Source organism: Juglans microcarpa x Juglans regia, chromosome 2D (genome assembly GCF_004785595.1).
Source record: "Juglans microcarpa x Juglans regia isolate MS1-56 chromosome 2D, Jm3101_v1.0, whole genome shotgun sequence".
Classification (NCBI taxonomy): domain Eukaryota; kingdom Viridiplantae; phylum Streptophyta; class Magnoliopsida; order Fagales; family Juglandaceae; genus Juglans; species Juglans microcarpa x Juglans regia.
Window position 1 is genome coordinate 79,898 of NC_054596.1, and position 12,785 is coordinate 92,682.

At 34.0% G+C, this 12,785-nt stretch overlaps 1 protein-coding gene across 2 annotated transcripts; it reads left to right on the forward strand.

Annotated features, from left to right (window-relative positions):
• Positions 1-2,317: 2,317 nt before the first annotated feature.
• On the forward strand, positions 2,318-4,900 carry LOC121250174. Of its 2 annotated transcripts, none has more exons than XM_041149166.1 (2): positions 2,318-3,458; positions 4,855-4,900. In XM_041149166.1, exon 1 carries the CDS (start codon positions 2,535-2,537, stop codon positions 3,435-3,437), a length of 903 nt encoding a protein of 300 aa, XP_041005100.1. In that variant the 5' UTR covers positions 2,318-2,534; the 3' UTR covers positions 3,438-3,458; positions 4,855-4,900. The 2 variants fall into 2 exon arrangements, with proteins under 2 accessions (XP_041005100.1, XP_041005099.1); XM_041149165.1 differs by lacking the exon at positions 4,855-4,900 and adding an exon at positions 3,728-4,298.
• Positions 4,901-12,785: the final 7,885 nt, after the last annotated feature.

Sequence of the window (12,785 nt, forward strand, 5' to 3'; positions counted from 1 at the left end):
ACCTTAATCCATCTCCTTCCAATTTCGTAATCCCCCCTTAGTCACCATCCAAACCCTAGCCTCATTTCACCATACCAACCTTAAGCATCATCCAAGTGGCGCCAACACCAAGGACCATCATCAAGCCATTCCACATTGCATCAAACACACAAATTCATCACTTAGATCACCTCAACACATCATCATCATCAATTTTCCACCACTAAAAATCATACCTCTATCAACCTAGGGACCTTCCATTGCCATCATTCGTTCAAGGCCAAGCAAGTTGGTAAGAGACATTCAGTCAACACAAGACAAGGCAAGTTTATGGACCTTAATGTTTAGAGACTAGATTGAGGTCCCTAACAAGGAGGTCGACAGCACTGTGGCTGAAGGTGCTTTTTTATCGTGGTGGAGTACAAAGAGAGAAGGGAGTTAGTTCTGGTGGTATCAAACCTTGAGGCAATGGAAGAGGGTGGCGGTCAGCGGTTTTTGTGGCAACACGAGGTTGGGTATGGTTGTTTGAAGTGGTGCAAAGGCACCATGGCTGTGATGGATGTATGATTTACGGTGTAGATGAAATGTTACATTGATCAGCATTATCATTAGTACTCCAAGCTTCTTCAACATGCAACAGTGGTCAAGAGGCTGATTTGAGTGGCATAGGTGGCCATTTGGCTTGCTGGCTTTTCTATCGTGGCGTTGGAGGGGTGCTCTTTTTATGGGTGTAGGAAACAGGGTATTGAGAAGAGCCTTGCATAGTGGCTCTCGGGTGTGAGACCGCTCGTTTTGGGTGGCAAATTTGGGTTGAATCTATGTGGTGCTCTGTTGGTGGTTCTCGGTGTTGGAGTTGCTCTAGTTGTTCCCGTCGGTTTCGTGGTGATCTCTCGATTGATTTGGTTGTTTTTATTATAAAACAGTGACTTTGAAAGACTGGTGGCTTACTCGATGCGTGATGGTGGTGAGGTTCATAGTGGCGTTGCCATGATTAAGGCTTGTAGAGTAAACTGATTGAGTTGTGACATGGGTGGATTGCAGGGGTCTTTGGTTGTTGGCTCTGAATTGAGTGGAGGTAAGGCGCACTATGGGGGTGGAATATATACTGAGATGGCATGAGCAGATGGGGCACTGAGAGATAGAGGGAGAGTTGAACTGTGATGTGAATGGGAGAGGAAGTATCAGGGAAGAGAGAAAAATAAGGGAGAGAAATCTGGGGGAAAAAAGGAAACCGTCTTGGATGGGGGAGAAAAGCGAGGGAAAAAAATAAACCCACTTATTAGAAACGACACCATTTTTCTCCATTATTGGGCTTCTCTATGGGCCTGGGCCAAGGTTGGGCCTGAGTATTACAACTTCCTTCGCCCACACGGCCACACCGGCAAGACATACAATTGTGAAGGCTCGAAGTGGTGAGTGACACCTTCGACGCCCAAGTTAGTAAGAGAAGGGATATCGTACTCTAGATAAAGAAATGCTAGTTTTGATGAGATCCCCATATCCCCTCTCAAACCTGGGTGTGGGCTTTTATACCCTAGCTGAGGTGGGTCACACTCCATGTCAGTGATGTGTTCATGCGTCGTACTAGGTGCCATGTATGTGGCAAGGCGGTTACCTTCTACTCAGGACATCATGCCGCCGCATTGAATTTGGACACGCTTCTCTACACATCCTACTCCCTACGACAGGGTTGGGGGGGGAGTGGGCGAGATTGTGGCTTGTTGTGGTCTATGTGCATTTTTATGCAACGTGATCTCTTGCCATCTGTGCGAGCTGTCGCATGCTTCAATGACGTGACAACCTATTTTCAAAAACAAAATTGACAAATAAAGTTAAATAGTTGATATATATGCCATTTTTAAAATTGGAAATTTTTTGGCTCATTTTTTAGTTGGGCCAAAATAAATACAGACCAATTTATTTTATATCTAATTTTTGAAAGTTGGGGCTTTAATAAAAAAAAATGGCCCATTTTGCATAAACCCAACATGAATGAATCGATCGAACCAAAATATTACAGTCCGATCTAAATGTACCCACCAGTTGGTCTCAAAATAAAAAGGAAAATGCTATTTTGACACTTCATATATTTTAATTTTTTTTCATTTTTTATTTACTTGATAATTAAGGAATTAACTAGTGTATTGATATATTTTATATTTTTTAAAAATGTTTAAAAATGATAAAAAAATTATGAATAAAAAAATAAAAAGATAAATTTATACTAATGGGCCAGTAATGCTTAGCAGCAACTTAGCACTACTTAAATAAAATAAACAGAGTGGACCGACAGGTTGAGTCCCGTCCCAAAACTTTCCTTAGGACTGTCGAACTGAATACACACATGACAAAGACACTAGAAGAAACTTATATGGGCTAAAGAAAGCATCCGTCGGCCGAGGCTGGGCTTTCTCGTGTGAAGTGAAATGGAAGTACGGATGGTGGGTTTGTTAGGTTTTGAAATCGATTAAAAATGAGCACTCAGAGAAGTTAGGGCTTGAATGAATAAATTGGAGGGGAATCAGCATACATAGAGAGGGAGGGGTTGACAAACAATGGCAGCCCTAGTCTACGAGATCTTCTTTTCGTCGGCGCTGTTGTCATTAGGGCTTTACCACCTCATCAGCACCACCCGCAACTACCTGAAATCTCCTCAGTCTTACTCGGCCAAGCCCTTCCATCCCTTCAATCATCACCGCCTCAAACACCTTCAGCTCTACCTTCTCCTCTTCTGCCTTCTTATCGCCTTCCTCCACCAACTCCTCATCTCTTACGACTCCGATCCTCTCCTCAAGGGCCACACCCCTGTTCACCGCTTCACTTCGCTCCAGTCCGCCGCCGTCCTCTTCCTCTTCCTCCTCCTCTCGCTCTCACTCCTCCTTTCCGACTCCGATCTCCTTCCTCTCCCCTCTGACCTCTTCTTCGCCATCGCCTCCGCCCTCTTCTTCTTACACTACTCCGTTTCCTCCTCATCCGCCTCCGTCCAGACCTCCCTTCTCCAGGCCAAGTGCGACTCCCTCTCCGCCCGCATCTCGGCCCTCGCCTCTCTCGTCTCTCTCCTCCTCGCCTGCCGCCCCACGCTCTTTGTTGCCGATGTCGCCCTCTCCGCCACCCTCTGCTTACAGGGTCTCTGGGTGCTCCAGACCGGCCTCTCCCTCTACGTCGACGCCTTCATCCCCGAAGGCTGTCACAGGTTGCTCGACGTGGTTAGCGGGGTCGAGGGCTCCACCAAGTGCGAGTTGGAGGAGTCGCAGTTGAGGGCCGTCGCCATTCTGGATCTCGTGTTTGTGGTTCATGTCATGTTCGTCGTCCTCATTGTGATGGTCACTTACGCAGCTGTTGCCAAGACCCTTGGCATCAGGAGATCGCTTGGATCGTACCAGACCTTACCCACCACTGCCACTACAGCAGATAGCAATCACATTCAGATGAAAGCTTTGGCTGGCACCCAGGCTTGAATCTTTTCTAGTGTGAATTTTGTACGTGTACACAGACAGAAAGTCTCTTTTTGTTTTAGTATATCTGTCCTGACTGTTCATTTTTACCTCGTTATTTCATTTCTAGCTATCTGAGGTTGCCCCCCACATACATTCTCTTCTCCATTGCTGGCTCATTATTTGCTATCGTTCTCTAGATTGATGGATTGATGATTTTGTTCTTTTTCCATTCATTCTATTGAATTGCTCAACTCATCATTTCTCGACTTCTGCATGAATCATCAATTTGCGACTCTCTTGGTAATGCATAGGTCAAACAGGGTTGCCGTTGAAACTGACCTTGCTTCTAAAAGTCTTTGGGGAAGCAATCCTTTGGGTTCGGACAGCTGTTGAACAATGTAATAAGACTCTGGGTAGGTCGGTGATTTGTCACCTGTTCAAGAATATCGGTGAAGATAAATGATTCTTTAGAAGTTTATCAATCATATTTTTCTTAGTATGTTCTATTACATTCCGAAAGATTGGCATGCTCTATTTAATATGATTCCAGAGGCTGAATTTCAAGCCGTGGAAGAGGCAAGGAAAGGGTATATCAATTCTTAATGGAGCCTCAGCTGGTGGTAATGTCTTGTATGTCTTTGAAGTTCTGGTTTGTGGGGTTGGTTTTATGTGGGTCGGTCTTGATGCTAGAACAGTTTGATTGGTGTTGTGTTTTGGGGTGCTTTCAGTAGTATTACTGTTAGAAGGGCGGATTAGTACCTGGGGGAGTTTTGTGAATTTTGGGTTTGTCTTCCTTGTCCTTTTTCTGCTTAGTGGGTCTCTTGTAAACTTCTTATGTGGTGCACCCATTAGTTTTAGTGAATTTTGCATTCTTATAGTATACATGTATACTATGTGTTTGAATCATTTTTCGACTTATATATGAATCATCCATTTGTGACTCTCTTTGTAATGCATAGGTCTAACATGGTTGCTGTTGAAACTGACCTTGTGGCTTAAATATTTTGGGAAACAATCCTGGGCTCAGATGGCTGTTGAACAATGTAATGGGACTCTGGGTAGGTAGGTGATTTGTCATCCTGTTCAAGAATATCGGTGAAGATAAATGGTTCTTTAAAAGTTTTACTGTTATCAATCATATATTTTTTAGTATGTTTTATTACAAATCCGAAAGATAGGCATGCTCTGTTAATAATGATTCCAGAGGCATACTCTGTTAATAATGCTCTGTGTCTTGTGGTGTATTTGGTGGGAAAGGGACAAGCGGTGCTTTAACAATAAGGAGCGTGTTGTAGAGGAAATCTGGAAATTTTGTGTTCTCTTTACTTCAATGGTTTTCTGCTATTGTACTTAATGGAGGGTCTGCTTATGAATTTTTGTTTTTGTTTTCTGCTTCTAGAATGTAATTAGGCATTTCTTTTGTATATTTCCTACGTAGGTTTCGGCTATTTCACCGGATGAATAAAAGTGTCTTTCTTGCTTGTCAAAAAAAAAAAAAAAAAATTAATGATTCCAGAGGCTGACTCTCAAGCCGTGGAAAGAGGCAAGGAAATGGTATATCAATGGGAGCCTCAGCTGGTGGTAGAACAGATTGACTCATGTTGTTTGTCTTGTATGTCTTGAAGTTCTGGTTTGTGGGGTTGGTTTTATGTGGGTCGGTCTTGATGCTAGAGCAGATTGACTCATGTTCTTTGTTGAGGGCTTTCGGTAGTATTACTGTTAGGAGGGTGGATTACCTGGGTAGTTTTATGGGTTTTGTCTTCCTTGTCCTTTTTCTGATTAGCGGCTCTCTTTGTATACTTCTTACGTGGTGCACCCAAAGGATCATTAAATTAAAAAAATAATAAATAATAAATAATCGGGATCCATTTTTGTGGACATTAAGCCTAGTTTGTTTTTGTAGATAAGATGAGATAAGTTGAGATTAAAATTAAAAAAATTAAATAAAATATTAGAATATATTTTTTTAATAATTTTTTATTTGAAAAATTTGAATTGTTTATTTTATTTTGTGTAGAAATTTGAAAAAATTGTAATGATTATATAAGATGAGATGAGTTGAATTTTTAAATTTTTATCTAATCGTTATTTAAAAATAAAGTTTAACCCAATAAAATTTTTTCAAACTTTTAAATAAAATATAAAAAATAATACTTTTTTAAAATTTCAAATTAAAATAATATTAAAAAATTATATTCAAATAATTTCTTAACTTGATAATATTTTTTTATTTAACTTTTTTTTTAATATTTTAAAATTTAATAAAGCATCTTAACGTAAATAATTTTACTATTATTTATAGATATTTTAAGATATTCAAAATGTTGAAATGAGCCTTAAAACTCTTTGTAGGAGGCTAGGGGTGTAATCGGTCCTGTTTCGAATATATTTTAGAATCAAATCGATATATATCGGTTTTGAAATTTGAAGAATTGGTACCGCACCGATTACATTCCTAAACTGGTATTTTCTGTTTTATCGATTTCGGTCTGATTTTCGGTATATTATATAGTATATATAATATAGTATATTATAGTATATAATGATATAGCGATAATATATAAGGCCCGCTTTGCAACGGTTGAGCTAATATACGCCTAAGAGCAGCCGTCCATTCAGTGGTTGCTGCGTAAGGAAAAATGCAATAAGATAAATAGGCTTCACCACACAAAAACGATTCTAAGCACCCACATGGATTGAGGCTTTTAATGGTCTTTCGGGCTTTCAGCTTTTAGAAAAAACTTTCTTCTCACTCAGTTCTTTGTCCATTTCTTAACCTTTTGCTAAACTCTCCTCCATTCTCTATCCAAATGGCTTCTACTAACTTTAACACCTTTGACAATTGATTCAAGAGTCTTCTGCAAAAGGCCATAGATGGAGGAAAAGTCATTTTCAGAGAGAGAATGACCCAAATGCAATTCGATAGTCGTAGAGAGAGAGAGAGAGAGAGAGATAGAAGAGTTGAGAAAGAGAGATAGGAAAGTCATAGAAATGACCATTACCGGAGAATTATCAACTTTGATTCAAAAGATAGAAGTCCAAAATCGAAATTATTTCTCAAAAAAAATCTAGAGTTGGGCACGCTAAATACAAATAACCAAAGAAATCAATGCTTCGTTAAGGCATTCAAATCCAATTCGACCGGATAAAAGCCTCTCAAGAACCAACATCAAATTTCCTAAGCTGAACTTGGAAAAATTTCCTAACCAATATCAGAGTCCAAGTTAGCCGCCCAGACCTCCCGGATCATAATCGATCTTGGATGTGCGCTGGGATTGCCAACAACCATAGTTGAGGGAGTCTACCAAAAAACCAAAACAAAAAATTACAAGTCTTCTTCGCTTCTTCTGTAGTGAGTGGGTGGGAAAAGTGTTGTAGTGAGGATATATACAAGCCAGCAAGGCTGCGAGGAGATGTTGCTTGGAAGGAGATAGGAGGGAGAGTAGAAGGAAGACCATAAAATTGAAAAAAGAAAAGTAAGAAACAGGGGGACGAAGACCGATGTGAGAGAGAGAGAGAGAGAGAGAGCTTTTCAGATTACATGAATCTGCCAATAGTTGATAATCAAATGTAGAGGATATACATGAAGGTTGTGGTAGAAAGTTTAGGTGTCACTTAAGTAGTGGTGGGCTGTTAATTGGAAAATATTAGATCGACTGGTGCTAAGGATTTCTCATCATATATTATAGTATATTATAATATATATTATAAATGTATTATAGACTATAGTGATATATTATAGTATATTAAAATATATAGTGATATAGCATTAGTATAACTATTAATACAATAGACTATAATGATAAAACATTTTAAAATTTAATATTATATTAATTATTAATTTATCATATAATATAACATTAGTATATACAAAAATTAGATATAACTAGTCAAGGGCATACACGTGCATTGCACGTGTGTCCAATTGCAAAGATATGAAAAATATTTTTAAAAATAAAAATTTCTTGTAAAAATATGTAATAATAAAAAAATAGATTAATATATATAATTATGAAATGTAATAGTTTTGTCTATATTTTAAAATTTTCTCATTGAACAACATATTTACAGCTACACAATTTTCTATTTTAGATCCAAAAGACTCTCAGTAGAAAATACAGTAAAGACTCAGCAAGAAACAAGAAGATAGAAAAGACGAATAAAATTGTAAAAAACGGAAAAATAAAATTACAGAGGCCAATGATAGAAAAGAAAAACAAATACAAAACCAAGGGCAAAAATGGTAATAAGGACATAGAGGGAAAATAGATATAAAGGTAGAGATAAAAATGCAAAAAAAATATAAAGCAAGAGCTACTTCATAATTATAAGATAAAAATTTTTATAAACACATTTACAATTACATATGAATTCTTGTAGCTATACATCACAATAAATGGAAGTCTAGATGAAAATTTTTGAAATAGTTATTATGTTGTCTCAGGCACATTATTAACAGATAATACGTTAAGTTTGTTTTGGTGTAGTTTTCCAAATTCATTCATAAATGTGTCCAAAATAATCATCCACTCTTTATTTTTAATTCTATTTGCAATATTCTCTATATTCGAAAGATCATCCTGTAATTATAAAACATATAAAAAAATAATTTCTTAAATTTCTTAAATGTGCTTAAAAGTACAAATCTTACCTCCTCTGCATGTTGTACAAGATTTGTTGTTGTACAATCAAAGATTTGTTCTACTGCAGCTTCAAAGGCAACTATTGCGATTGAGGCACTGTCATCAAATGCCTCTAAATAGATTCGAGATCTAGGAATAATAAATAAATTATTAGTTATTGATATTAGCAAATAGTATGTTATAATTATAATGTAGAAATTGTTAACTTCAAAATATCAAGATGAATATTTACCTTGGTTGTGAAGGTTTTACTTCTTTGCAATTATAGTATAAAAATTGTTCATCTTTATCTTACCCAATAGTTTTGCGGCAGTTCCCACTTGATAGGTAATAAAATAGCTGATGCAAATCAGACATCATAAATTTTCCTTTAACGAGAAATGTTGATCGTTGCGTTAAAATTGGCAATTAAATGCATCAATAAAAGTTCAAAATTAGCATATTAATTGAAGCTAATAAACAATCAGCATTCTAAATCCAAACACATGAACTGTTCTAAATCCACAATACACAAATCACATTTTTTCATCTTCTATCTTCATTTCATCCAAACTAACCACATTAATTGAATTGTAACAAACAATTAACGTTCTAATTCTAACCACATGCACTTTTCCAAATCCACAATACACATTTAACAAATTTTCATCCTTCATCTTCATTTCATCCCAACCAACATCCAATCTCCATCTTTTAAAAGAAAATAAGAAAACAACAACGTAAAAAAGTTAATCCAACCAAGAATGTCTATCACTGCATTAAGACTGAACAATTAAATGCATCGATAAAAGTATAGTATTGCCACATTATAACAAACAATCAACATTTTACTAAATTTAAGAATATGCACTGTTTTATATTCACAATACAATTCAGAAGTTCTCATCCTTCATCTCCATTTCATCCCAACCAACCTCCATTTCATTTTAAGCCTACTAGTTGGCATTCTTATTATGAGTTGTGAATGTCTCAGTAATTTGGGAAACTAAAAATCATATTCACAATACAATTCAGAAGTTCTCATCCTCCATCTCCATTTCATACCAATCAACCTCCATTTCATCTTAAGCCTACCAGGTGGCCTTCTTATTATGAGTTGTGAATGTCTCAGTAATTTGGGAAACTAAAAAAAAGAGAATAATAATTTGTCAAACATGTAGACATACAAAACATAGAAACAATATTGTAAAAAATAAACAACAATGCAAATATTTGTATTTAAAGCATAAAGAAACATCATCCAATCAACAATATATGCTTAATATTAAAATCAAATCAACTAATATAATATCAAACAATTCACAAATAAAAATCTAAATACACATTCAACAAGTATTTACTAATTTTAATTAGTAATCACAATTTCGCATACTTGGAAAATGCTTCAAACAAATGAGTGCATAAAATATTATACACTACAGAAAATGACATCTATTTGTATGGATAGTAATAAAACATACCTAGAGATGGGAACAAATAAATGATCAGCAGAAATAGAGCAGATCAGCAACCAGCAAAATGAACAACAACAAGATAAGTACAAAAGCAACGTCAAGTCTGTTGCAAAAAAATATATTCTAAAAGATAATACAATCATTTTAATAATATATTATTGTTTCTTAAATAAGACCTTGCTAACATATTATAATATAATTTGTTAATATTTGCTTATTAAAATTTTATGAACAATTGTCATATTCTTGAAACAAAAATGACTATATATTTAGAATAAAATTTTACAATTTTCAATTAAATTTTGCGGAATATTGAAATTGATATTTTTACAAATTTATTTTTGTTAATATTTTTAATATAATTTATTATCAACTTAAAGTTGAAATTTCAAAATGATTTGTAATAAGATGTGATGTTCAATTTTTTTTTTAATCTTTAAACCAATTTTTCTTTTGTTATATTTTTTACAAGAGATGATCCAATTTAACTATAGACAAATAAATTAAAACCGAAAACGGCATTGTTTTGCATAAAAATAAAACCCTAATTCTACATCCACCCGTATAAATGCATCATTACTAAATTTTATTTTGATTTCACCTCTCTATGTCGACGGCCTCTCATCTCTCTCTCCAAAACTTTTCTCTCCCCACTCTTCTTCCTCGTCCCCTCGCTTATGCCTTTTCTCCGCTCTACATCTCTAACCATCGCTCGCCATTCCAAGAAGTCGAGATCCTCCCCTCCTCTCCCCGAAATACAAGTGTCTCCACATGGTTATAGAGGCAATTTCTATCATCTCTTTCTCCCTCTCTCTCTTTCTTTATATCTCTATTACAGAAGATTGTCCTTTTTTTTTCTTTTTTTTTTTAAACGTTTTGGTTGCTTTATTGAGTATTTTTTTACATGTTATTTCTTAAATTTTTTTGTTTTCTTTCTGTTTTCTACATACAGATCGAAGTACCTTTTTTTTTTTTTGAAGTTGGCTTGTCTAATTTTTTTTCTCTATAAATATGAACAGATCTTTATATATCTGAAGACATCTTGTTTAGATACGAATGCTGTTATTTTTTTTTAATTTTAATTTTCCCATACATCTACAGATCTTCAGATTCGAGCCGACCTTCAACTTTTTCTCATATTTCTTTTGCTGTTAATTTCTTTGTTCCTATAGATCCAAGTCGATCTATATATTTTTTTTTTTGAAGTTGGAGTTTTATTATTTTTTTCCCTATATAGATATGGATAGATATTTATATATTTTAAGAGATCGTGTTCATATCTCATGGTATCCCCCCCTTTTTTTTTTACTTTTTCCATCCTCTGTACGCTTTTATTTTCTCTGTTCTTTCATATTTTTTTGTTTATTTTTTTCCTTCCATCGTGCATTTGTAAGTGAATGAACAAATGTTTTTTATTTCCTACAGATTTGAGTTGGTGTATAATTTTTTTGAAGGGGGTTTATTTTTTAACATATCTTCATAAATATATATATATATATATACATATATATATATATATATATATATTTGTTCATTTGTAAATTTTTTTGGCTTTCGTTTTTTCTGTTCATTCAAGTTTTTTTTTCCGTACATCTTGCATATGTAGGTAAATCAACAGATGTTAATCATTTCCCACAAATCTAAGCTAATGTATAATTTTTCTAAAGTGGGTTTATTTCTAAACACATCTTTATATATTTCAAGAGATCGTGTTCAGATATAATTCTTATTTTGTCTTTGTTTTATTTGATGTTTCCTCTTCTGTTTTTTCCACATAGATCTGAACAGATCTTCATATCTTTGAAAATATGTTCAAATTTCACCTTTTTTTTTTTTTTTGCATCTCAATTAATATACATATTTTTTATTTGTGTTTGACCTTTATTTTATTTGTTTTTTCTTGTATTGTAAATTTGTAGATAAAAGACAAGATGTGATTCATTTCTGTTGGTTTTTTTTTTTCTGTGTAGAAAAATTTATTACATTTGTTATTATCTGAAATACGAATTCTAATATGTTTGAGGTATGAGATGTCAATATTATTTCTTTGTGATATGTGGACATTTATTTGTTATTATCTAAAATTTGATTTCTTGGATGTTTGAAGTCTGAGATGTTAATATTATTTATTTGTCAGATGTAGAGATTTATTTGTTTGTGAGATATTGAAATTACCTACAACATTTGCGCTTGTAAAAGTTTTGATTTTTTTTTGTGCTTTTCTAAGTCGTTGAATCTATTATTTACTCATCACTTTTGTTATTATCTGAAATCTGAGATGTTTGAAGTTTGATATATTAATATTATTTTTTTATGAGATGCAGAGATTTATTTGTTTGCGACATATATGTTATGGTCTTAAATCTAAAATCTTAGATGTTTGGAGTGTAAAAGTTTTGATTTTTTTTTTTTTTTTGTGCTTTTGTAAATCTCTGGATCTGTTATTTACTAATTAAACTCGTTATTATTTCAAATCCAAATTATGAGATGTTTGAAGTCTGAGATGTTTATATTATTTCTATTTTTTTCTCTCTGTGTTTGTATTTGGTCGCAGTTGTCTATTTTGCATTTATTGTCTTTGTAGTCCAACAGAAATGATGAATGCTACATACATTGTTTGCCACGCTCTAAGTTTTAATTTTTTACTCACCTTGTGCTTTGTTTGTACCTATCTGAAGAACTGTAGACAGTTGAGTATAAATCTTTGAATTTTTTTATTCAAATGTGACACACTGTATATTTATTTTTCTTTTCTTTATTTTCCAAATCTAATTTTTTTTTGTTTGTGTTACATCAGTGAAGTTTGTGTAGATTTTATTTTCTTGCCCATCTTTATAAATTCTAGCATATTTGGACATTTTATTCTAGATTTGAAAATTTTTTATTGGCATCTGTTAGTATATAAAGTTCGATTCTGTTCTATTGTATTTGTTCTGTAAAGTTATAATTTTTATCATCTGCTTTGAACCTGGACATATCTTTACATAGTTTTGTCTCAGATTTCTCGATTTATTTCTTACTCTAAACCTGAGCACGTTTGATTCAGATATGTTGGACTACAAATTTACTTTGTTATTCTATTTCTTTTCTCATTGTGCACTTTTTGTTATTGTTGCTTGTGCAGTTCTTCTTCAAATCTACTGTACTGCATATTTGGATTTTTTTTTTTTTTTACATGGGATTTTTTTTGTTTATATGCATGTATGTACTATTTATTTTTTTTTCTATTTATTTGTCTGTACAACTTCAAATACTATGCACATCTGTTTATT